This window comes from Pleurodeles waltl, chromosome 8, assembly GCF_031143425.1.
Source record: "Pleurodeles waltl isolate 20211129_DDA chromosome 8, aPleWal1.hap1.20221129, whole genome shotgun sequence".
Taxonomy (NCBI): domain Eukaryota; kingdom Metazoa; phylum Chordata; class Amphibia; order Caudata; family Salamandridae; genus Pleurodeles; species Pleurodeles waltl.
The window spans coordinates 1,384,798,115-1,384,825,748 of NC_090447.1; the positions used below are offsets into that span (position 1 = coordinate 1,384,798,115).

The window sequence follows — 27,634 nt, forward strand, 5'->3', positions numbered from 1 at the left end:
GAGTGACCCTTGCCCAAGGGGTCGCTCCCTCATGCCAATTTCCTTTTTTAATAGAAATCCCTGGTGTCTAGTGGGCATTTCAAAAGCCGGGTTGCTTTACAATCTGGCTTTTGAAATGCTCAGAGAGACTTCAAAGGGAAGGAAATTCCTTTCCTTCCCTTTGAAGCCTCTCCGGCCTCCTCCACGTGATCGGAAGAGAAACGCTTTGCATTTCTCTTCCGATCGCGCTGGAAGCTGAGCTTCCAGCACGATGGGAGGAGGCCTCTGTGATTGACGTCACAGAGGGGGTGGGGGGTCGAGGGTGGAAGGGGAAGGGCTTGCGCTCCCTCTGGGCTCTGTGCCCCGGACGTAATGGTTACGTCCTGGGCACACGAGCACTGTGCCTCAGGATGTCACCATTACGTCCTGGGCACAGAGGGGGTTAAAAATCTGGCACTGTGGTAGTCCTACGGCGAATAGACCACGCTGATGTTAAAAACTTCTTTACCGCACTTACAACTAGTGTGGACGAGTCGTATCTACATATTCTATAGGCGTTAGCTCGATCATGTAGTGATAAAACTTTACAGAGAAGAATAATCCATCTTCCTCTTGGATTTTTTTATAGAGGACAGAAGAACAAAACATGTTCGTTAGTTTCCTCGCGTAAATTACAATATGAACATTTATTGGCCACTGAGCTATTTTTCGGCCAATGGGCGGTAAAACTATTAACCGGTAGGGTTCCATATCTGGATTGAAGGAATAGGGCACGTGCATGGGCAGGTATGGCAAGATCCAAAAACTGTTCTGGCCTTGGTTTGTGCTTGACCATCAGAAACTCTGAAGTCAATTGTCCCACCACTTTACTAAGGAGGGTCTCCTCACTGACCTTCTCCCATTACCTTTGCTTAACTAATGGGATGGCATTGGTGGGAATCAACTCCGGCCTCTCCCAAAAAAGGGGGAGAGCCAGTTTGTCCCAAGCCAATTTCATCTCCCTTAACCAGCTAACCTTAGTCCAGTTACACTGGAACTTTGTAAGATCTTTAATTGCCTCTCGAAATTGAGCCAATTCTTCCTTTTTCCATATACGTATCCAGGATAAGAGGGGTTTCAAGCCTACTGTATCTTTAATGCTATTTATTCCAAGGTCAAATCTAAGAGGGATTAGTGGCGTGCTCTTCCCCAGCCAAGTTATATTTCGAATAAGCTGATTCTCTTTGGTTTGTAGAACATCCAACTGTCTATAAAACCCCCAGAGCTCTGCCCCATGCAGTGCTGCACCTCGAACTTGAACTTTATATATTTCAAAAGTGGGGTTTAAAGGTGGACTAACTACACTTCTTGCTGTGCGACATAAAGTGAGGCTCCCTTTTCTAACGGCCGCATCCCAGCTACCCGAGTCCATTAATCTAATTCCCAGATAATCATACTCCGCAACCCTTTCCAGAGGAGTAGTGTTCATTAAAATAGTCACTTTTGTTTTAATCTTCCGTGGACTGTATATCATCAACTTGGTTTTCTTAACATTAACTTCCAAGTCAAAATCTCTACAATAAAGACAGAATTGATCAGCCAGATTTTGCAGTCCCTTAAGTGTTTTGGCTAATAAAATGGTGTCGTCCGCATAAAGCAGACCTGGAATTTTCTTTCCTGCCAATTTAGGTGAATCATTGATACAGTTGTTTAAATATTTAATGCAATTATTTATATATAAAAGAAAGAGGGTCGGAGCTAAAACGCAACCTTGCCTGACACCTCTTTCAATAGCAACTGGATATGTTAGTTCACCGTCTTTGCCACACCTAATCTGAGCAAAAGTGTTTTCATGAAGTCAAGCTAGAAGAGCTAAGCGGCCTTCGGGACACCCATATTCGATAATGTCAGCCAGAGTTTATTCCTAGGGACCAAGTCAAAAGCCGCTCTCAGATCAACAAAAATCACATATAGATTCCCACCTCCAACATCCACTGTCTTCCATTTGATTGCCAAAAAGCTCAGAACCTGATCTATTGTGCTAACCGCTGGTCTGAAGATCCGAAATATCCCCATTCTCAAGTCCACTTTTCAAGGCGAAACAGAATCTGTTTTGCAAAGAGTTTTTGTAAGTTGTCCAGTAGACAGATTGGACGATAATTAGAGGGGTCATTAGGACTACCTTTTTTTAAAAGGGGGACTATCTCAGCTCCCTTCCATGTCCAGGGGATGGGTGCTCCTGCGGCGACCGCATTACAAACCAGGTTCAAATAGGGGGCCCAAATATCAGGGTTTGATTTATAAAGGTCGCCAGGAATTTTGTCAAGACTTTGGGCCTTGCCCCACTTCAAAAAAGTTATTGCTGCCCTGGTTTCTGCTACGGTGAATTGGATTGGGGGTGAATCGAGTTTCCCGTTTTCCACCAATACCCCTGAATATGGAACGTCCACCCCTGTATAAAGTGACCCAAAATGTTTTGTCCATGTTACAGGGAGGATCGAGGTACCAGGCAGGGGCCAAGATTCTCCGCTATCATTTGAGATCAGCTTCCAGAACTTAGAGGTATCATTTGCTCTAGCGAGTCCAAAAGCGCAGCCCACCTTTCTTCCTCCCAACTTCTACGGGCCTCAATAAACTCCTGCTTGTAGCGCTCTCTGGATTGTCTGATAGGCTCTCTAATCTCCATTCTCAGATCCCTCAATAACTTGAGCTTAGCTTCCTTACATGAGTGGTTAAACCATCTCTCACTACTTTTATTCCTTTGCTTGGCAACTGACTCTTTAATAAAGTGTTTTTTGAGGGAGTTAAATAGTTCCATATGTGCGGCCAAAAGCCTATCCCCGTCCTCTGGTGAGCGGAGCATATGTTCCATTCGATCTATTAATAGGCTATATATAGATGTAAGGGAGCCCAATGATGAATTCACGGTGTCCCACTTGATATTACGTTTATTATTAGTCATAGCGAGCTGCTGCACATAGTCCTGCGGTTCAGAGGCATCTAATGAGTACAACAGACCCCTAATACTTAAGACTAATGGTTTGTGGTCGCTTTCTTCGTGTTCCTTTACTGCCATATCGATGATATGTCCCCACAGGCGAATGTCCAGTAGGTAATAGTCGATATGGCTCTTGTGGGCTCCCCGCCTGAAAGTATGGCGGGGTGTGGCATCTGAGCATGAACGGCCATTACAAGCACAGAGACCGTATACAAGTGTGCTACCAATTATTTGGTAAGCTGATCTACTCAATCTAATACTTTTATTCAAAGATAGCTGCAGGATGCCCCAGTAAATGTCCTCTTCTACATAAAGTTCTTGGGCCATTGGATGAGGCTCAAAAGTCGTATTAAAATCCCCGGCAATTATAATATAGTGAGAAGCAGATTTACAGAATAAAATGTTATCTAAGGCCCTCAAAGCGTCAGACACGCAATTGCTCCCCACACTTCTGCAATATATATTTAAAAGTAATAGGGTTTTTTCCATAACAGTTGTCAATAACAGGCCTTGCAGGTCGACACAGCCCGTGTCCATCTCTTCAATCTGGCACTTAAGGGAACAGCTAACCCAAGTCAGTAACCCTCCAGAAGGTCTCCCGGAAGTTGCCTTAGGGGTGGGACCCAATAACTTTTGAAGCCGTGTCTTAACTTGGGCTCCAAAGCCCATGTCTCTTGGAACAAGCAGATCGTGTGTGCTCATCTATAAAAAATAAAAATAAATCCCCAATCAGGGATTTGCATTTTACGCTCTAGACCTGCTATGTTCCAGCAGAGAACTTTCCCTGGGATATCAACTTGAACTTTAGGTACATCATTCAAGACTTCCGGTATAACTTGGGGTGTCTTAGATGGGTTACTTAAAGGGTTCAGAGGATTCATATTACTTATTTGGTCTATCGAAGAACGACTCTCCAATAGTCCCCGGTCATGGTCACTAGTTACATTACTCTCCCCAGAAAATTCAGAGTCAGCATCTTTCCTGCTGGTAACCGGGGGCCTTTCATCATTCTGGGTTCACATTATGATTTGAGTTGAATCCGGGGAATCCATAATTGGAATCAAAGTTCCCTCTGGGATGCCAGCTGTGAAACCTCCTTGGTCGTTAGCACTAAAAGTAGTGTGTTCCCTAATAGTTAGTCTGTTCCTCAGAACCTCAGGGGGACCCTGCGAAATTTTAAGTCAATCTACATCATTAAGAGAGGGTAAAAAATTCCTGCGCTTTAAGTGATAATTATGTTGTGGTTGAAAGCGTGGAGGATCTCTGAAAACTGATGTCGTCCTGCTACGAACAACTTTAGTTACTGGGGGATAAAAGGACGCAAGCCTGCACAAAGAAACTCCATCTGCTACTGGGCCAGGTTTACACGTATTTAAAAACAACTGTTGAACCAATACAGGAGAATCAAAGTTAACAACAATCCAATCGCCCATTCCTGTCTTATTCAACAGACCCACCCAGCCCACCCTCCTCACCATTAAAATAGAGGGTACCATACGAAATTCAAAATTAGCATTAACATGCAGCCAATGTATGACCTTGTTTTTTAGCTCTTCATCAGAGTCCAGTCTATTAGATTGTAGTCTTGGAACATTTGAAATAACAAGGACATATGGGCAGGATTCTGGGGGCAAATGTAAAACATTTAACTTATCTCCTTGGATCCCCAAATAAGTTCTGCTATATTCCAAGACCACTCTGATACACAAATATTAGAATTTAAAACTGCTCCTTCGGGTTCCCCGATAGATGTATCTGTGGGCGTTATGGATTTAGAACTGTCAACCACTGGGGTTATTAAGGACCTGGCTCTCTGACCAGCCTCCGGTTGACAACAACAGTCACAACAATTCTTAAGTGGCAGGGGTCCCTCCACCGAGTTAGGAATGGTCCTGGCATTAGTACTAGGAGGATGGCCCAGGATAGTGAATTGGTTATTCAATTGAATGTTATCTCTCAGGTCATCATCAGAGGGAGGGGGCTTACAGAGTCCTCCAAGTTTGGCCTCAATAGCTTGAAGACGAGTTTCAATGGGGAGCAATCTCATAGTGAGCTCCTCCCTTATATGCTCTATTTTTCGGTTGAGCGCCACTTGGCCAACAGCATTGTTTAATTGCGTTGTAGAGCTGTAGGCCCTGACTTCTGAGCCCGAACTCGTAGTACGGGCTCGTTTGTTCCTCGGATTGACCCCCCCCTTGCTTTGTTTTCCCTTTCGGGTGAGGTTCTAAGTCAGGTACAAATATTTTCGCTGGGGAATCCAAAATCCGCTGGGCTGGGTCTGCTGAAATTGCTTCATCCGAGGTTACAGTAGTAGTATCCTGGATATTTTTTGGGCGGGCATCTGGGAATGCAGGCAAAATTGGTTGCATGCTCTGGGGCTGCCGGGAGGAGGATTGAGGTAGAGAAGGGAAAGAGAGAGTAAGAACTGTAGAGATTGGAGACGATGGAGTGGATAAACGGCGCTCAGCCAGCTCAATCTCTTCATCTAAGGTGCCAACTGCCTTCTGTAAAAAGCCATCTAAGTTTGATTTATTTTACAGTTGGTTTGCGAAGGCACCCCCTTCCGCCTGCCCATTCTTGCTTTGGTTTCAATGTTACCTTATCTCCCTCCTCTGAAAAAGCTGCAGAGCACGCCCAGTAACTCTTCAATCCCAGAGCATCAGTCGTTTACCTCACCTCTATTAAAAAGCCAGGTCTTGGGGCGATACTGCTTTTGCTGGTGTGCCCAAGCCACGGAGGGCCTCAGCGAAGATTTAGAGCAAGGACTTAGAGGGGTGGCCCGGCCTCTGATGGTCGTGGACGGGTGAAGGACGGGCCTGCCCTTGGCCCCGGCGTGGCCCGCGTGCCTCCCGGGTCGCGGGAGAACAGGTCCGCGCTTTCTAGCACTCGATAGAGGGTGGGGCTCCTCCCCCCCCCCCCCCCCCCCTCTCTCTCTCAGGCAGCAGCAATCGCGTCGCGGGAGAACAGGTCTGCGCTTTCTAGCGCTCGATAGAGGGTGGGGCTCCTCCCCCCCCTCTCAGGCAGCAGCAATCACGTTTATATATATATATATATATATATATATATATATATATATATATATATATATATATAAACACTTAACTTCGGCAATTCCCTTGCCGCTCCTAATCGCCAATGGTGCCTGGATAAGACGCGCGCCACCATGTCTGACATACAAACACAACCTTATTTTTTAATAAGGCAACCGGCACTCCGTGAATTAAACCTTAGATCTGCACATTCACGGAGTGCCGGTTGCCTTATTAAAAAATAAGGTTGTGTTTATATATATATATATATAATAACATTCTTTTATTTTATAAGCAGTTGTGGACCCCCTGAGGAGGCTCCGCGACCCCCAGGGGTCCCCGAACCACAGGTTGGGAACCACTGCCTTAAGGTTTTCCCAAGGAAACTAATAGTTGAAATTAAAAACAAAATAATGAAAATAAGTGGGGGAAAAATAGCTATTGGTGACAACGTTGTCATCTCCATTTTTTTGTAATGTTGGCCAGTTTACAGAAGCAATATACTATTATGTCAGATAGACTGTTCTGGCTGCTGGGATATATAGGGTTGTAGGTTATATGATTCTACAGCATGACATTTTCTGCATAATCCTGGATTTATTGCATTTGCCTCCTAATCCATCATGTCTGCATCATTTCCAAACTCCAACAAAAAATTGTTTTTAGCTCAAACAGATCAAAAGTCACTAAAAACGCATTGACATGTCTTGCTGCACAGTGAAAGGCCCTTCACAGAGCTTGACTGGCCACCTTCCAGTTGCTAATCACGGTTTTTGAGTGTTTGACTGGTACTAATGAAGTGAACCATTTGTTTAGAGCTAACGTGTATATCAATGATAAAAGAATCAAGTTATCACATGTGCCTCATTATGCCGCACAATTTGCCTTTTCTTGCTACATACTTGTTAACATTGCTGCATAATTCCATTTTCACTACTTATGATTTTTCATTGTATATTGCCCATACCGCAATCCATATGGTAAACTATAATGAGTAAAAATGGGCATAAAAGAAACCCATATATTTCTGAAGGGTGCACAAGATACCGTCTTTAGGAACAGTGATTATTTTTAAACCACTAAATTTGGAATATCCTGTACCATAATGTGATGCTTATGGCATTTTGCACTCTAGCTTACATTATTTGGAAGACAAAAATGCAAAAGAAATCTACTTGGTAATAGCAAATAATCTGCTATTCTGTGTTCACACCTCTCATATGGCCTGCCTAGCTGCCACGACACAGTATATTTTTAGACGTAGAGACATTTGCCCCAAATTTATGAGTTTTTGGCTCAGGGTAGAACAGCAGGTAACCTTGCTGTGCTGCCTTGCATCAAAGGGCAAGCATGCCCCACATCTATGGCATACAGTGCATTCCTGTCCTTTCCCTCTGTTCAGGTGCCATTTTGGCAGCCTCATGTCAATGCAGGGACCCTTACACCATGGTTCAAGGATGCCTGCTTTGCGTGCAGGATTGTTTTTGTGCAGGAAGGGATACCTTCCATTCCAAAAATATCCTGGGAGGCTTTTTCCATATGTATGAGACTGTTCAAAGCCATGCAAAGTGGCTTTGCTTGGTCTTATAAATATGATTTGGTGGTTTGGGGGGTTGGTAGGGGACAGAACGACTGATGCGCCTGTTCTAGGATGGAGGCCTAATTGGGCACATTTTTTCAGTGGTATCTAGTTGCTCATAAACACGTGATTGCCCATGAGTAAAATCCTAGGTTTCTAGTGTGCTTTCTACCCCCAGGGACAAATTAGAGGCACAGACCTCTATCGGTTCAAACCTCTCATCTCCCCATGGGGGCAGACAAATTCAGAAAGACTCCATAGCCCCTGCTGGGCTGATGCCATAGTGGGCCATCCCATCCTTGTGTTTGTTTTGGGGCCATTTTGAAAACCTTTGCGTGTAGTGGGATTTCTGCCTCTCCCCTCTTTTTGGGAGCCAAACTCCCATTCTGGGCAAACCCATCTGCCCCTTGTGGTGGGGGCATGGATCTATGTCAGTGTGGGTTGACCCATCCCTTTTTAGGTCGAGCATGCAAGCGCTTTGACCTGTTGTAAGTATTGTGGGCTTTTAACCACACTCACCTCACGCCCATCACTTTCATTCGTTCGTGGGCTTGCCTTTCAAAAATCTTTTGATTTAATTGGTAATTGCTTTACATTTCTCCCGTCTTTGGGTTGTTTTGTTGCCACCTTGCAGACTGACCCTGTTACATGGATAATTCCACAATTGCCTACATACTTCAGTGTGGGTTAACTATTTTTAGGGTCGAGTCTGCGTTGCATGCACTCGCGCATGCGTATCGCAGCGAGACGCTTTAGTTATTAGAAAAGGGCTCGGAGCCCTGTCGACATCACGTCAGTGTTTTTTATTGGTTCGTGGGCTTGCCTATTAAAATCCGCTTGTTTTCATTAGTCGAAGGCATGCACACGTCATGCCTTTTCCGGTGGCTAGCCCTCCTCGAGCTCATCGACCAAGTACAGAAAACATGCGAGGCTCGCTGTTTTCTGTCCAGCTCATGGACTACTTTTTATCTATTTTACTAGCGAGATTTCGCTTGGCAGAAGTCGAGCGCTTTACACAGTTAATTGCACTTTTTCGGTTACGTACATAAATACACTTTTGCCAATAGGTGAAAAGTCGGGTTAGGAGTTTACAACGCTATCAGCTCTAACATGAGCAAACGCGAGACCCGTTGCATTGCAAATGCTTGTTTTCTTTTGTCTCTTCCCCCTTTGTGTGGTCCAGGGCATCCATGGCCCTCACAGGGCCAACAGCGCAAACTCCGTTGGCGGTACTGGAGCACTGGTCACATCGTTCACACTGTTACCTAATCAGAGTCATTTCTTTTGGCTATTCCCTTAACGCTCCAAAGCTTTCCCAAAAAGACTTATAATTGAGAAATGCTTTACAAAAAAACAAGAAATCCCCAATGCGGCTGTCCCGGCACAGCAGGACAGCCAATACTACAATATTCACTGCACTCGGGAAAAGTCGCCCCATAACGCTTTGCAAGCATTCGGTTTCAAAACATTTTTGCCTATAACTCAGCCTGTGGTGGTCCTAGGACAATTGGGCCACCACCAAAACGTTCAGCATGACACACTCTTTCGGTGTAGGTCATGGGTCCTCACGCTAGGTTATTGGGGACCTCAGAATAATAATCCCTTCCACCATTCACTCCCTTTTTAAGCTCTCTTATTGCTGAAACTTTTGTTTTACAGCTTGTAGTAGATTGTGTTTTAAGGGCTTTAGTATTACAGTAGGCTTGTTAGTCCTGAAAATAATGTAAGGCTCTATGCCCTTTAGGGGCTAAATACATGGTTGCACTACATTGCTTTGTGCCATTCTATTTTCATGTGGTTATGCCCTCTAGCGGCTAATTATATGGTTACATGACTATGTTTCTTACAAATGAGACTTTTATTGTGGTGCCCTCAAAAAGTTGTTCTGAGCATTACATTCTACTTTATTTGCTGCACTCAGTCATCCCATAATGCTTTGCAAGGCATTCTTTTACAGAACATTTTTGCTCATAACTCAGCCTGTGGTGGCCCTAGGACAATGGGACAACGTTCACCACAACCTGTGCTTTCTGTCTAGATAATTTCTGGGTCCCCACACTAAGTCAGTGGGGACGCCAAAATAATAACTCATCTTTCCATTCAGTGTCTTTTTAATCTCTCTTATGGCTGGGACTTTTGTTTTACAGTTGAGCGTAGTTTGTGTTTTAAGGGTCTTGTTTGTAATATTATTACAGTAGGCCTGCTAGCCCTGAAAATGTGTAATGCACTGTGCCCTCTAGGGGCTAAATATATGCTTACACTGCAATACTTTGTCATTTTCTTTTCATGTGGTTATACCCTCTAGGCGGCTTACTATATGTTTCTTACAAATGTTCTCCTTAAGGGGTTGTTGTGCGCATTACAGTCTAATGCCAAACGATTGGGGGGGTTGCAGTGTAAAATACTTGGTCTCTAGTGGACCCCACTATCTGCCTCATGGGCTACAGAAAGACTGTTTTGCCCCCTTGGGGCGGGGATGGTGTTTGGCCATACCCCCATCCCTGAAGGGACAATAGTCTTTCTTTGCCCGTAATCTGCCTCCTGGGGAGGCAAAAAGCCCACTAGATATACCTGGTACTCATAGTTGTAAACTTTCTTTCTCACACTAAATCAAAGATTTGCGCCCTGGATCCTTTCAACCTTTAGTGACCACCCCCTTAAATCTGGCCTATACCTAGCTGTTATGAAGACTCATGTAATCAAGCCGCATCAGAAGCCACTCCTCTTTTTTTTTTTTTTTTTTTTTTTTTTTTCTTCCTCCTTTTACCCTTCGTTTCAGCCACCAAAAGAAAAGCTTGCTTCCAAATGTTCCCCAAAATGTTGCTCTTTTGGCAATCCCATCCTCATTCATACCTTGGAAACTGCGATTTACCCACAGTGTTCTCCACTAGTTCTCGTTTTACGTTTCTAACTGACACCAATTTGTTCACAAGGACATCTCTGAGTGCTAAGAGATGGCTATCACCAGCGGAGTCTCCCATGGTTCCATTCTGTCCCCCGTTGTCCTCTACATGGAGCAACACGGTGCTGTATTGGCAGATTACAGCATCAATTTGCTTATGATGCACAACTCTGCTGTAAAGTATTCTCGGCTTCGGACATTCAGCGCCTCAGACACTCCTTTAACATCATGCCCAGCACCTACTTGAAGTTCAGTTCTGCTAAGGCAGAATTCCTGCCAAGAACAACAAACAAATGCGCATTTGCAATACAATGGGTCTTGTGTTTGCTGGAGTTAGAGCTATTAGCGTTGTAAATTCCTAACTGGGCTTTTCTTGCCACATAAATTGAAAATGAAAAGTAAAACAGTTGACATAAGCAAGCCGATTCGAAGCTTCCTGGCCGCCATGAGCATGAGCGCAAAGGAGAGACACAAAAGGAAAAAAGTTTGCTCACAGTCAAACATATCAGCAAACGTGCAATTATTCATGTAACCGGGTCGATGGCCAAGGCAGTAACAAAACTGCCCCAAGGAGGGACAAACGTAAAGCATTTACCAATGATAAAGAATATTTGAAAGGCAAGCCTATGAACGAATGATAGTGATGGGCGTGTGGTGGGAGTGGTTAAAACCCCATAGAGATATTGCACGCTCTACCTAAAAACAATACAAATCTGGCTTGATGACCTGGACATTCACTGAATGCCAAGTTACTTGGCTTCGCCCTGGACACCAACATCACCCTTACGTGAAACATTATCTCCACCCCGCTCCACCCCCCAAAAAAAAGAAATAAAGAAGCAGTGGTACAAACTTTCTGTTTTCCAGAAAGTGAATCTATTTCTTTTTGTAAACATCCTCACAACTGCTGTTCAAGCCCTTGTATTCTAGGATTTGGGTACTAAAGCCCGACTACATGGCTTCCCAGGCTCCACCGCGGCATCCTTTATTCTCTGGTTTGTAAAATGCCTGTCTTATCAAGGGCCTGTAGAAATATGATCACATCACCCACATTCTGATGGAATGCCATTAATTCCCCTTCCTCACCTGCACCATCTTCAAAACCAGCTGCATCATTTATTAAACCATCATGACCAGCTCCCCTCTTATCTTGTATACTAGCTCACCATCCCTGGCGATTCTCTGCACACTTGTAGACATGATACCGTCTGACCGCGACATCATGCAGTATCATGGTATTGCATTATACCATCCCACTTCCTTTACCCAAGAAGTGTTAAAAAAGAGAAAATACATCTGCCCTTCTTTATGTATCCAGGATCAGAAACAACATCCTCATATACATCAGGACTGTTCCAGTTTAGTAAAGAGCTGAAGATGCGCCTCTTTTAAGTGCACTACATCACAATGCATTATCAGTACACAAACCAGCCACCTCGCCTATCTCTCGGCTTTGTATTTGAGCATGTACAGCACTGCACTGCATATTGGCTAGGTTTAGGCTATGCTAATACTGCCTACGTACAGTTTGTAACAGATCCACATGGACCTATTCTCACACACTACACACCACTGTATGCAAACTAATACTCAGATGCTTAGTTTTTACTAGGCAGTAGTTTCTATTTAGTTTTCATGCTTTAAGCTTTCATCACCAAGCTAATTCAGAAAGAAGAAAACTAAGCAGATAAAGGTTATCAAATAATGTTGATGGAAGATTATGATAAATTGGAAGATGTACAGGAATGACAATTACCATAGTAGACCTAGTACATCATAAAGGACACAGAGATACTTAAGTAAATATAAAAGTAAATAACATTTGAAGGCCCACTGAGGATAACTGCTACACCTTATTAACTGGCAACGTATATTTTGTTTTCTAGTTAATAATGTATATATATTGTGAGTGGCAGTGTATCATATACTTGCATGTCTTGTTTAATGACTTACAGCAGTGGTTATCAACCTTTTGACTTCTGTGGACCCTCCCCCCCCCCCCCAATCATTATTGGAATCCAGGGGACCCCCCCACAGAGTCATTAGTATAAGCCAAGGACCCCAGCCTAAACATTGTTGATGATTTGAAATGAAAAACAATATACAACATATACAGAAACGAGCGTTCATCAAACACATACACAAATGTTAATTTGCAAATAAATATAAATATATATTTTTTTAATTTTAATAGGAATGTTAGAGCTTTTCTAAGTTCAATTGGAGCCACACATCGTCCATACTTTATTCTGTTTGTTGCATCTGCACTGCTCCCACAAATCAATCTGAGGATACTGATTTAATTTTACGCCTCCAATTTCAAATGTAATCGACATTTACTGTATGATTTAAATGTTCAATTTTACATTTAGCCACTTCATTTATATACTCTTTATTAATCTATCAATATTATTTAATTTTCTAAGAAGTCACGGATCCCTTGAAGAGGCTTGGAGGACCCCTGGACCGCAGGTTAGGAACTACTGATTTACACAGTATTTTATTAAGGTGACCTTACATCTTTTTAATGACCCACCCAATTGCAGTATTATGGGCCACATCCACACATTTGAAAAAAAACAAAAAAAAAACTCCACAAATTAGACTGTCGAAACATAATTGCAGAATTATATACTAGGAATATTTTACGATTAAACGTTTCTCAGATGTTAGGCCACAATTAGAATCGCTGTTCTCCTGTAGGAGAAAGTAAAGAGGGGGTGATATGTTAGTTTGAGTTTGTCAAGATACCATATAATCCCTTTTACCTCCTCAATAGAGTGGGTTTCGCTGTATGCGTCATTCACAAGATTGCTTCTGGGCCACACTGCTATTATATGGGCCAAAACATCACATAATTTTGAAATTGCCAACTGTAGCGTGAGTCTGCATGTAAACCCTCCTAAAAAGCTCTAGCTGATTACCCCTGTTTAAAGCCACACAGGATCCCCAGAGTATCACAGTGGAAGCTATTGAAGATGTTGTTTGGTGTGTCAAAATCTCATTTCTAATAACGGTCAGCCGTCCCCCGTTTTTATTTCAAAATCGCGAAATCTGGGAGAAGTTAGTCTCATGTACCATGGAGTCATGTCCTGAAACATCAAGTGGCAGTCTCTCAGTGTTACTTGGTTTGTAAGTCATTTTAGAGCTGGTCTCTATTTTGGCCAGTTTTGACGGTTACCATAACTGTCCCACTGAGGCCAGTGTCTGCCTTCTGATTTTATGATGGAAATCTGAATTCAACTTGATGAGCTCCCTTGAAGCATAAGCATACAGTCACCTCTCCTCCGGTAATTCCCTCTACTCCAAAAACCATTTATCCACCAGGGCATCTGGTGGTATTTTATCTAGGGACTCCTAGTACACTGAGTTTTTACCCTTGTGGGGGTTGTCTAAATTCACCAGTCTTTCCATCGGTTTCAGTACACTGTTTGAAGGTGGATGCTTCCTTCTGACTGGATTTGTCCTCTTCTTTTAATCCCTCCAAGGTTTACACTCTTCTCTGTTACCTCTAATTTTAGCTACTGTCCTCAAACTCATCCTGTGATTCTGTCCAGTGTCTTCTCTACAATATGGACAGCTAACTTCATAAGGTCACTGTGGTTTACTGAATGTAGGTTAGTGCTCTGCAACCAAGAAAGAAGAAATTGATGCCCCCTGGCACTCTAGGGCTTACTCTGCGAGGGGGTGTCAGTGGAGGGTGGGGATATGGTTGCCACCATTTGTGTCCTGATATCTCCACATTCACTGTGGGCCTCACAGTAGGCCTGCAAAGAACACAAGATAGCCACAGGGCCGACAAATACTGCATATGTGCGCTAATACTTTGTTCCAGCCTGCTCTGCGGAACACTCCTCACAGTGCCCCAGGGGCAGTTAGTGACTTTGCATTTTGTACCCTGGGAGAGTGAGACATATTGGGGACAAGGAGCTCAAGAACAAACTCCAAAATCAATTTTAGAGCATTTGATCGGCAAAGCTGTAGGCACCTACATTTCCTTGAAATGAGTAATAAATCTGTCCTACTTTTTTTGGATGATGTTCCAAACATTGCAGTGTGGCCACCGGCAGGAATCCAACATGTATTGTTGGACTTCATGAGTGCCCCTCTCTCCGGCTGACTAGTTCGGCAGCCGTTGATAAGTGTTAATAAGGGCTGCCTCCCTAATCTCCACACAGATGCTGTGGTGGTAAAATGTTTGTCTACCCCAGCTCTCTTACAGTTGATAAGTAACAATGGATACGAATATCTGGCCGCTAAATACTACGCAGACAGGGGCCAGTATTTTTGCGACCACTATAGAACTTTTTTAAAAAACCGACCTGTGTACGAATAGTTTTTTTTTTTTCTTTTTCTTCAAATCTGAATCATAGCAATTTCAAGAAAATTAATGAGGTATTTTGGAAATTGCTACTCATTACGTATGGAGGAAATCATAGGGATGGTGGCCTGCTGGGGTCAGAAGGCAACTATGTGTCCATTTAAGAGGTGGCAACGGACTCCTGGACCACTGCCTACTCTTGAACAAAAGACGACCCCTTATGAATGCATTCCCCCCTTCCTCCTTTTCAACTATTGGTTAAAAATTTTTTTTTAAAAATCGACTGGATTTCAGTGGTAAAACGGAGATACAGATTCAGTTTTTGGAAGGGACACATCCAACACACGCCTTATAGATTACGAATTAGTAGCAAATCAGGATCCTATTTTAGGAGTTTGAAAAACATTTCCGATTCCTAAAATCGAACTACTACATAAGATCAAGCATTTTAACTGTCCGAGATGAAAAATTGGAGTGTTTGCGACTGTTTAAAATGCTTTTTACATCTGTCCCAGTGTTCTTTTGGGGAATTCAAGAAGCTGCAGTGACCTCAGTCCTGGAAACGGGCATCTGCACTCAAATTGTGCTGCATAATTTGCCTCTTCTTGCTGCATAATTTAGTCAGCCCTGCAGCATAATTTGGCCGTCTCCCGCTGTATAATTCCAGTGGCCCTCGTAATATGTAATTTCTAATGATGGGATTGTTATTAGCTCTGTCCTGGCCATCCTGACCAGTAGCAGAGTTAGGACTAGGAATGCCTCATTGGCCAATGCATTCGGACAAACTTTTTGTTGTTGTTTTCCGCTGGTAATGAGGAGAAATAATTTTGTAAAATGTACCTTTTGGCTTATTTTCTTGAGCTGCTAACTGTGTGATGCACAGCCTTGTCATTTACGTTGCTGACGTTTTGCAGATGTCAGCCAATGGCTCACCATATAAAGTCATAATATTAAGTCATGAAAAGAGTGGAACAGGAACATGCATATTTATGCAGTTGTGTTTTTTTGTTTTGTAATCTAGTAAATATGACGACTGCTGCCAGACCTACGTTTGAACCAGCACGTGGAGGACGGGGGAAAGGAGAAGGAGACCTCAGTCAGCTCTCAAAACAGTATTCCAGCAGAGATCTCCCATCTCATACTAAAATCAAATACAGGTATGAAGTTTAGTCATTCCTAAATTACCTGCCTGATCAAGACACACATGTGATTGATTGCTTACTTTATGTAGCTATTTAAATTTCACAAAAAGGTGGGCAAACTTTTACACAAATGTGACTCTTGAAACCTATCCAAATTTCATGTTATCTTTCTAGCACAGGACTCAAAATTACATTCTATCTTAGCTTGTTTAAGGACAACCTTTAGGTGCTTGAGGTTAATCACGTCCGCCCAGATGTGGAGAAGGATACTGGAAGCACTGATACCGATACAGCTTCAATGTGGAAAAGCTTCACTCCTTATAGAATAGATCAGAGGGGAGTTCTATAAGCTAAAATACGTTTTCCATGCTTTCAAGCAAGCTACTGTCATGGACGAGGACACTATATTGTTCCTGTGCAGTACGAGAGCAGGCTTCAAAGGACTGTTAGTCTTATTATTGGTATTTGCTTACCCCCAGTCATCTGTACGGTTCCAGGGGGTAATCCCAGCGCCTATTATTACTTTGGGATTAATCTCATGAGCCTAATTTTACGGGTCCTTGTATTTAATTCTGTTTTTGCCTAAACATCAGCTTGATATAATCGGTCTCATGCGATGTTTATTTTTGTTGTAGCTTGTAAATAAGTGTTGAGCCACATACAAGCTTTTCTTTCCCTTCTTTTGTTGTACTTTCTTTGTAGCTTTCCCAGTATGTTTCAATTTTTTATATTTGTTGGGAACTCCCTTCCCCTTATAACTAGTTCCTACTTTGTTTGCCCCATAATATCATTCCTATTTATTATTTAGGGTTTCCGCTATCTCATTTTACTTAGTCCCTTTATTTCTGATATTTTTGCTATTTTTATATCGTAACCCCGAGATATTTTAATTCCTAGGCAATTAAAGCAAAATTAACATGCCACTCTTTTTCCCAACTGTTTTTTATTGTTTTTCATGGGAATTGCCATCACAAGATAGAAAGTAAAGTATATAAAACAAAAAACAGATCTTATGCATATTAGTCCACAACATGGTTTATATGGCAGCCTTGTGCTTGAGATATACAATCAAACATATGTAAAGATGACCATGTTGCAGAAACAGAAAAGGAACATAAAACACCATCACAATCCTTGAAAAGAGAAAAACCCAAACAACCACTGCCCTTCCCACCACCCTGAGCCCACCCACAGAGAACTTAGGAAGAAAAATGTAACGATGGTATCAAGGAAAGAAAGGAAGGTGCAGAAGATATGTCCCCTCCCTGAGGCCCATCTGACCAACCCTCTAGTCATCCCTGTGATGGAACTCTGTCTCCCCTGGCTGTCAAACTGTCCTGGAGTTGTGGACATGGCTCCAGCTGTTTGCCTCTTTATGTGGCTCAGCATTCCCAGATATTGTGGTATTTCTTTGGGCCCCATCTGGCAAGCTATATTAGGCGCTCCACGCCCAAGCACTGGTCAAGCCGCAGTTCTCAAGCGAGGGGGCAGACTGCTCCCTCCATACCTCAATGTCATGCTTCAGCACCGTAAGTACCCATCATCAGAGCTCGGTGGCAGCGATTACTATTGATGTCATCGGATAGGTGAAGTAGTGCACATCGAGGGGATCTGGGCAGAGCCACACCCATCACACAATCCAGGTACTTGAAAACTCCACACCAAGAGGGAATCGGGATGGGACAGCCCCATACAGTGTGCAAAAAGTTTCCTGTGGCCTTTAGACATAGCAAACAGTCTGCTGAGGCGATTAGTCCCCCACCTCCATAGCTGGTCTGTAGTGTAATACACTCTGTGCAAGTATTTTAGTTGAATGAGGCGGAACTGAGAAGCTATTGCTGCCTCTAGCAGGGACACCAACACTTCCATCCAGTCATCATCCTCCAATGGACCACGTTCGCATTCCCAAGCCTCTTTATGGGCTGGAAAGGTGTCCTTCGTGTTAGTTAACAATGAGTGATCGATCACTGATATTTTGTGTTCTTTGATGTTTGTTAATACGATTTTGGCCTCCAAAAGGCTGTATGCTTGGATTTCTGCTGCCTGATGCACGTACAGGGTAAGTGTGTGGCAGATCTGTACATATTTAAAGAACTGGGACTTGTGAAGTTGGAACTCATCCTGGAGGGCAGTAAAATACTTCATTGTGTCGCCATCCAGAACGTCTCCCAATCTAGAGATACCAATCGGGTCCCAGTGGTGGAAATCCTGTAGATTTGCCACTTGGCCAAGGGTGGCACCCTCCGACAATGGAGTCTTCTCCGTGAGGTGCCCGCCCCATCCTAGGCCCCCTCCGTGATGTCACCCAAGTCTCTAACACCACACAAGTTGCTGGAGGGAGGTCTTTGGGATTTAGGCCTCTGCACCGCAGGCCCAGCAGAGCACAGGGGCCGACCGCCCAATCCTCGGCTGAGTAAGTGGGGGTCTGAAAAGCACCTGAACCACCATTCGTTGAGGATAATGAGTTGCGCCGCCATGTAATTGGATTGTGCATCCGTGGCAGCGATGTTCCCTTCGAAAGATTTTTGTGACACGTGGAATGGGTAATACATGGTGGTCCCAACATGCACAGAAAGCTCTGTAAGAGGGATTCCACCTAGCGAAAAAAGGAACGCAGGACCGAGGGTGGATAATTTTGAAGTTGGTAGAGGAGTCGTGAGAGGGTCACTATCTTATATAATGGCTGATCTGACTACAAGGGAGAGGGGCAACGATCCCCAATGCTTCAGATCACTCAGTAAACAATCCAGCTGTGGCTGTAAGTTGGATGTCCAAGCACTGCCATCGTGGAAGGTGATTAAAAACACCCAAATATCAAAACCCCTGGGAGAGGATGCAAAATCCCAATGCCCAAGGCCAAACGCCTCCTGGCCCACAAATTGGATAAACTGAGGATTTGCCAGGATGGACTCTGAGGCCCAAGAGTCCCCATATATGTCCAGGATGTGGAGAGCTCGCCGTCCTGAGGTCCGTGGGTTGGTTAAGAAGATAAGCATACCATTGGCGTATAACGCTATCCGCTCCTCCAAGCCAGGGGCCCATCCGAATCCACAAAATTGTGCATATAAGCGGACGCAGCTCGCTAAAGGTTCAATCGACAGAGCAAACAAAAGTGGTGAAAATGGGCAGCCCTGCCACGTACAGTGCTCCACTGGGGAAAACGCAGAAGTGGCTCCCCCCACTCTTACCTGCGTGAACAGCTCTGAGTAGAGAAGGTGCACATAGCGTATAAAACAAAGGCTAACGTTCAGTTTGTGCAGTAGGGGAAAGAGTAAGGACCAGGTCACAAAATTAAAGGCTTTGCAAAAGTCCACCTGTAATAGTGCACCTTCTGGATGGTGCCTCTGGGAGAGAGCAATAGCATTCCACACCCGATGTATATTATGCCTTGTGGCATAAAGCCAGTGTGGTCGGGGTGTAGCAGGGTGGAAATGACCTTGAGCAAGTGATTGGCCATGACCTTGGCCCAGGCCTTGACCTCTATGTTCAGAAGCAAAATCAGATGATATGACCTGCAATTATTTGCCTGCTGCCAGGGCTTGAGTATTACAATGATGTCTGCTGTTCTAAGAGGTGGGGGGGTACTTTGCCCTCCATGGGTCTCCTGAAAGGCTGGTGGGAGGTGGTTGCTCATTAGTGCCCATGTGGTGTTATAAAATTCTGCCGGTAGGCTATCCGCACCGGAGTCCTTCTCTGCCGGAGCTGCATCAATGCCACTTCCAGCTCCTTCGCCATGATGTCACCATCCAAGGCTTTCCTACCCTGTATGGAAAGAGCCTTAGTCAGGAAGTCACGGAGAAACAATTCTATTTCCATGGCCCGTTCGTCATCCCGGCAGGAGTATAGCTCTCTATAATACTTTGCAAAAGTTTTGGCAATCCAGCCCTCGCCGGTAATACGGCTCTGGGTTGCCATCCACATTGCTCAGGTTTCCTCCATTTGCTTTTGAGGTAAGACAGTTCTAGCGTGAAAAGAGTTTCGTAGGGTTGCTACATCCAAGGATGTCAGGTACTGGGCCTCCAACTCAGCGAGTTGCACTTCCAAGTTCCCCAGGGCAGCAGCTGTACGTGTCTGTGTTGGGCAGTCATATAGATGTTGATAAGCTGCACGTGGTAGCCTGCCTGGCCTCTTCCCTGCCCCCCCTCCCCCAATAGGGATGTAACAGAAGCCACGTTGCAAAGAAGGTAATCCCGGGTGGCCTTGTGAAGGTCTGCTCTAAGTTGGACGTCCCATATGGTCGAAAGACTCAATTTCTAGCGGGGATGGGGGCACCTCCCTCATCCCTGGCCAGTCTCAGCTCCACTGGGGAGTTATCCGACAGCCCCCCGGGACTGATATGCACCTCCTGCACCCTGGAGCCCAGGGCCTTGTGAAGAAGCAAGTAATCCAGATGGTAGAAAATCCTATGTACCTTGGAGTCGAACATGTATTCTCGCTTGATAGGGTGGCAGAAACACCAGACATCGAGGAGCCCTATGTTGGTTACGAAACGGGCCAAGGTATTCACCAAATCAGCGGCCAATGCCCCTCCAGACTCCCTGTCCAACTGGGGCAACACAATGCAATTCAGGTCACCTCCCAGAATCCAGAGTCCTGAAAGATTTGCAGGAGTGCGTCGGTGAGAGGGGGTTGTGCATATATGTTCATGAGGGAAAAGGGTCGGCCATCAAGGAGTCCTGAGATAGTTACATAATGCCCCTGGGCATCTGTCAGGTCCGTAAATGATGATACGGGACATAATTTCTAACCAGAATAGCTACTGCCCCAGAACTGCAATGAAATCCTGAGTGGAACATTCCAGCGAGGCCCAAGCGTGCCAGAAACGGACATTTGTTTCCTAGGGGTTAGGTCTCCTGTAGGAACAAGCAAATCAAGGCCAGCCCTCTTGGCTGCTTGCAAAAGTGCCCCCGCTTGATTTTATCCAGGAGCCCATTAACCTTCCACATAAGCAAGCGCAGGGAACTAGGCCCCCACCGTCCTGTAGGTCAGTCGCTGTGAGAATCTATGAAGAGGTATTATGCGGGGGGCAAGGACCTGACCTAGACATCTGTGTACCTATCTGCAGCCCTATCCGCTAACAGACTAACAATCATATAGCCAAAACTAGAACCCCCTGCCCTATACTTCGAAACCTAGAAGTATCTGTCGAGGCACTAGCGTCTGGGAGTCACCAACCATGCGCATCGGAGAGCAAGTCCCTCTCCTACTGCTGCACTAAACTGAACCAGCACCCCCTCCCTTCCGCATCTATGAACAGGAACAACGGGACGTGAGTAGAGAGCAGACCCTAGGCCCCGTAAGCCCACAAGCATTAGTGCAACAGGAAACACCATAAGCAGTGTTGTACATACAGTAAATGAACCAGGCAAATGGATCTCAGGGTATGCTCATAACCCGGAAGGTAAATCTGTCTTTCCTCCAAGGCGCAGTCATTGTATCCACGCACCACCATCATTGGCAATACCAGATGCATTATTCAGCAATCCCAGTGGAGGCAGTTTCTGGTGTGTTCGGTACCCGGCAGGGGTGTCGGATCAAGCTCTCTCAAGTCTGATTCTGGGACCAGGGAGGAAGGAGGTCCTGCTTAGAGTCAGGGCTACGCCCCTCCCCCCCAATACACCTCCTCCATCCCCAATCCTTGGAGGCAAGGCGCCCACCACCCCACCTCAATGAAAATCACAGTTGGAAGTAGCCACTGATAACAAGACCGCAGCCTGCTCTCTCTGTGAGTGGCCGAGTCCAGTGTGGCCGATGCTCCCGACTTTTTCTTGCTCCACTCCAGACAAGGCCTCTCCTCCACCCACTCTCATGCCTCCTCAGGTGTGTAGAAAAATAGCAACTCTCCACCAGAGTTCAATTTGAGACGTGCTGGGAAGAGCAGCATGTATTGTATATCCATGGCACTGAGTTTCTGTTTTGCCCCTTGAATGGAGTGGCGTTGCTGTTGGGCTCAGAGAGTCTAGTTGGGGAAAATCATCACCTAGGCAGAGTATGGCATCTTGGGAACGAGCCACACGCAGAATGGCATTGCAGTCAGCATAGTTCGGAAGGCACGCGATGATGTGCCTCAGTGGGGTCCCTGGCAGGGGCCTGCAGACAACAACCTGTGGACCCTTTCTACAATGAAGCATGAGGTGATAGCATCTGGGGGCACCCAGGTCTGAAGCCAGGAGGCAACTAAGGCAGTCGCATTGGTGCACTCCTCTTCTTCTGGGACTCCCACAATGTGGATATTGTTTATCCTAGAGTGCCCCTCCTCATGGGCTGCAGGATCAGTGAGTCATCAGTGGACGAAGGGCCTCCTCTGGGGCCCCCTCGGATGAAAATGAGGCCTCCGCCCCAGTCACTGGCTTGGTGAATCTGTCAATTCTACTCTATCCCAAGGGCAGTGGAAGCTCATCTCCGACCATATTGCGCAGGTCTACACCTGGGCCAGGGCAACCGCAGGGAAGAGCGGATGCTCTCAAGCAGCTCAGGTTCTCCGTAAGAGAAATGCCCACACCAGCCGGTCAAAAGGCCAGTGGCAGCAGTGCTTCTAATCCAGGGAGCAGAGCCAAGGTTGCAATGGGGCAGGGTGTCTCAAACACACTCCACTACACCTCTGCTGTGTGTGCAACTGCCCCCAAGTCCAGGCAGTAAAGGTTCTCAGGGCCACCTCCACAGTCGTCCAATATCTGTAGGGTGCAGCGAGTATCTGTGTCTCTGGCCTGCTGAGCAGGCACAGGTCAGCGAGCAAGCGCACCGGCCCCAACAACGGCAACAGGCCCCAGGTTAGAGTCCAGTGATTGGAGGCCTTCATTGGACATCAGAGGGCACTGCAGCATGTAAAAGGAGGCCAACACATCCATTTATTCTGCTATTAAGGCCTGTCAGGGTCCCCGGCCTTGCCTGCAGCCCAGCACTAATTACCCAGAGTTGGGGGTTGGGGATTACCTCCGAGTCCTCTCCATGGTAATCTGGAGCCCCCTAAGCACTGTAACTGCTGTGGCCCGAACAGGCTTCTGAGAACACTGCACACGCTCACCTGCCGCCACTCGCTGTGCTGATTCCTCCTATGTGCCACGTGGCCAGCCCAACAGCCTCCCCCCAACCTCCACTGCAGTTCAAGGAGGTGGGCGACCAACACCTGCACGGTCCGTCAGGGAGCCCCTCCGTTCCCTAGGGCAACTGAAGTCTCTGACACGGCCTCTGCAACTTCTCTCTGGCCGCAAGACCCCCGGCGCTTGTCTTGATTTTTGGCAGCGCGGTCTTTGCCTCGGAAGAAGCAGACTCCAATGGCAGGTCGGGTTGTGTGTTGGGGAGGAGACAGCGCACAGTCAAAAGGCGATTTCCTGGTTAGATTGGGACGGACTAGGTGCGGGCGGCGGGAGCTGAGCTAAGCTGCGACAGCCCTGTTGCGCCATCAGGCCACGCACCCCAACATAGCACCCTTTGAAGCTTGCCTTCCTGTTTATGGGGTAAGCAGAGGAGCATTTGCACTGGTAGGATGCTGCTAGAGTATAAAGAGCAATAAATTACAACTGAAAAGCTCATTACATAGTTAATTTTATTTTTATGCAAAGCACTGCCCAACTCGAAACAAAGATGTTGGCGACCGTTTTATAATAAACTTGGAGGAGGAACACCTTCTCCTTTACAATCCAGTATTCCAACTCCATTTAAGTGAAAGTGAAACGAGGAAAGTTAGTGATTGGTCAGGAAAGTGTGTTTAATCCTAAATGGAAAAATATTTCGAATGACTTCAGGAAGAGAGTCCTGCAAGGTTGAAGCCAGCTCAAAAAAAGAGAGCAAATCTGCTCATTAGAATTTTCTTATTTCCAGTCCCAGGTAGTCAGTTCACTGTTGATGCTCTCGCCGTCCCATTGTGTGTATTTAGAATGAGAATTGTGCACATTTTTGTGTGTGTGTGTGTGTATATGTGTGTATATATATATATATATATATATATATATATATATATATGTGTGTTTGATGGCATGTGTGGCTGTAGATACACATGCTGTGCATATATCGCCATCTAGTGTTGGGCTTGGAGTGTTACAAGTTGTTTTTCTTAGAAGCTTTTTTCGAGTCACAAGATTGAGTGACTCCTCCTCTCAGTGATGCATGGGCATCGACTCCTTTGTTAGATTGTTTTCTTTCCGCCGTCTGGTTCGGGCGTGTCCCCTCTCGCTCCGGTACTTTCGGTTCAGTACTATCTGTACTTCTCTTTCCTTTTCCCTAACGTCGGTATCGTTTTCAATGGCGTTTCGGACTACACTCAATCTGATTAAACGCCCTTTCGGGCACCATTCTCTGGCCTTTTTGGGCCTACTGCGTCATAGGCTCATGGATCGGACTCCATTTCGATTCTGTCCTCTGTGCCACGCCAAGTTCCCCTACACTGACCAGCATTTGTGTGCAACCTCTGCCTTTCTCCAAACCACAAAGTAGAGACCTGCGAGGTGTGTTGGTCCTTCCGATCGAAGAAGACCTTACGAGATCGAAGAGCATGGCGGTTGGAGATGGCATCTAAGTTCACCAAACAAATGCCCGACATCTTTGATGACAAACAGGCACAGACTGCAGTCTCCTTTCGAGACTCTGACTCCGACCGAGATTCAGATGACAGCCAGGTACTCCCTGCTGCACAGTACGTGAGTACACCAGACCCTTACCAACAAAAACAAACCAAGATATCACAGAAGGCCTGGAGTCTACCACTGCTTGCTGGCCATGGTTTGACCCGAAAACAACAAATCGTCGACCGACCCTCTGGTTCGGCACCGAAAAAGTCCAAGACTCACTCCCACGAACAGACTGTCAAGCCTGTTTCGGCGTTGAGTCGGAAGATGGAGGCTTCCACTTCAGAACCGAGTCGGCTTCATACCACATCGAAGCCGAAATATCCACGCTTCTCTTTGGAGGCAAAACATCGAAGCCCATCTTCAGAGCCGAAAACGCTTTCCTCTACCGATCAGACCACTTTGTCGGCCCGTATGAAGCATGCTGCCACCAAGCTTTCGGAGCATTCATTAGGAGACAGAAAACAGATTTCATCTTCAGAACAGAAGGGAGATCAAACAGACATTAGATCCATTATTGAGGTCATGGACCAAAAACAAAGGAGGATTCAAATCCAGAAAGAGACTGGGGAAGATTATTGCCTCTCCTCCTCCAATTACAAAGAGGAAAGTAGCATTCCAAGAAAGTTTGGATGCTGGCCGCCTATCACAGTGCACAGTTGCACCCTGAGCCAATAGAAGAGGATTTTCTATTTAACACTCTTTCCTCAACTCACAAACAATATCAATGTTTGCCAATGTTACCAGGTATGCTAAAACATGCCGATGACATTTTCAAAGAACCAGGTAAGGCCAGGGTATTAATACCTAGAATAGATTAAAAAAATATAAAGCGGCACCAACTGATCCAGTTTTTATTTCACAGCAGTTATCGCCAGATTCCATCGTAGTCAGTGCAGCCAGAAAATGGGCAAATAGCCAGCCCACAGCAGATGCCCCCCACCCCCTGACAAAGAAAGCCGCAAATTCGATGCAGCAGGCAAAAGAGTAGCAACTTGGGCTGCAAATCAGTGGCGAATTGCTAACTCCCAAGCTCTTTTAGCCAGGTATGACAGGACACATTGGGACGAGATGCAGGAGTTCCTGCCATACCTCCCAAAGGAACATCAGAAAAGAGCACAACAGGTAGTGGAAGAGGGACAAGCCATTGCTAATAATCCGATCCGGTTAGCACTAGACCCAGCTGATACGGCAGCTAGGGAATAAACACTAACGTCGCAATTAGGAGACATGGTTGGTTGAGGTTGTAGGAAAATGCCACTGTTGGCATGGTTACCCCCTAACTTTTTGCCTTTTGTTGATGCTAGTTATGATTAAAAGTGTGCTGGGACCCTGCTAACCAGGCTCCAGCACCAGTGTCTTTCCCTAAAACTGTACCTTTGTCTCCACAGTTGGCACAGCCCTGGCACACAGATAAGTCCCTTATAAATGGTACCACTGGTACCGAGGGCCCTGTGGCCAGGGAAGGTCTCTAAGGGCTGCAGCATGTATTATGCCACCCTGGGGACCCCTCACTCGACACATGCACACTGCCTCACAGCTTGTGTGTGCTGGTGGGGAGACAAATACTAAGTCGGCGTAGCACTTCCCTCAGGGTGCCATGCCTACAACCCACTGCCTGTGGCATAGGTAAGTCACCCCTCTAGCAGGCCTTACAGCCCTAAGGCAGGGTGCACTAAACCACAGGTGAGGGCATAGCTGCATGAGCACTATGCCCCTACAGTGTCTAAGCCAATTCTTAGACATTGTAAGTGCAGGGTAGCCATAAAGAGTATACGGTCTGGGGGTTAGTCAAACACGAACTCCACAGTTACACTGAATACTGGGAAGTTTGGTATCAAACTTATCAGCACAATAAATCCACACTGATGCCAGTGTGGGATTTATTGAGAAATGCACACAGAGGGCATCTTAGAAATGCACCCTGCATACCAGCCCAACTACTAGTGCTAGACTGCCCAGTTTCTGCCAGCTTGCCACATCCAGGCGGGTTTCTGGCCACATGGGGTGAGTAACTGTGCATTCTGTGACCAGGAACAAAGCCTGTACTGGGTGGAGGTGCTTCACACCTCCCCTTGCAGGAACTGTAACACCTAAGGTGTCCTGAGCTGAGGTGACCCCTGCCTTAGTAAATCCTCCATCTTGCTTTGGAGGATTTTCCCCAATAGGATTAGGAATGTGTCCCCCTCCCCAAAGGGAGGAGGCACAAGGAGGGTGTAGCCACCCTCAGGGACAGTAGCCATTGGCTACTGCCCTCCAGTCCTAACACACCTGTAAATTGAGTATTTAGGGGCAACCCTGAACCCAGGAAAACAGATTTCCTGATGAACTGAACAAGAAGGACTGCTGACCTGAAAACCTCCCAGAGACGATGGAGACAACACCTGGCTTGGCCCCAGCTCTACTGGCCTGTCTCCAGACTCCAAGAACCGGCAACAGCGACGCATCCAGCGGGATCAGCGACCTCTGCTGACTCAGAGGACTGCCCTGCAATCCAAAGGACCAAGAAACTCCTGTGGACAGCGGCTCGTCTAATCTACAAAGAAGAAACCATCTTTAAAGGGACTGCAGCCTCACTTCAGTAGCGTGAGTCCCCAACACTCTGCACCCAACGTCCCTGGCTCGTGTCCAGAGAAACCAACACTTCAGTGAGGACCCCCAGGCGACTCCCACGACGTGGACACCCTGAGATGACCTCCCTGCATCCCCACGGTGCCGCCTTCTGAGAGAATCTAGAGGCTCCCCCTGACCGCGACTACTTGGTAACAAAGAACCTGATGCCTGGAAGAAGCACAGCACCCGCAGCCCCCAGGCCTGAGAGGAACCAACTGCCGGTGCAGAAGTGACCAGCAGGCAGCCCTCCTCGTTGCCCAGTCGGTGGCTGGCCCGAGAAGTCCCCCTGTGCCCTGCCTGCATCGCCAGAGTGGCCCCCGGGTCCTTCCATTGCTTTCAACGCACAACCCAACACCTACTTTGCACACTGCACCCAGCTGCCCCTGTGCCCCTGGGGGTGTATTTTGTGTACCTGTTTGTGACCCTCCTCCTCCCCCCAGTGCTCTAAAAAAAAAAAATAAAAAACCCCGGACTGGAACCGGGGCACCCCTAGTCTTCATAGGCGCCTATGTTATTTGGGCCCTACTT

General features: G+C 46.0%; 1 protein-coding gene across 3 annotated transcripts in view; it reads left to right on the plus strand.

The window, feature by feature from the left end:
• The window catches only part of CWC15 (CWC15 spliceosome associated protein homolog), a 163,598-nt gene that overhangs the window by 12,461 nt on the left and 123,503 nt on the right, over positions 1-27,634 (plus strand). The window contains exons 2-3 of one of the 3 annotated variants that reach the window (XM_069202413.1): positions 12,893-12,938; positions 15,809-15,944. In XM_069202413.1, coding sequence (XP_069058514.1) covers positions 15,814-15,944 — 131 coding nt within the window. In that variant the 5' untranslated portion in view covers positions 12,893-12,938; positions 15,809-15,813. The remainder of the gene's footprint in view (positions 1-12,892; positions 12,939-15,808; positions 15,945-27,634) is intronic. The other 2 variants (XM_069202414.1, XM_069202412.1) reach the window with 2 other exon arrangements.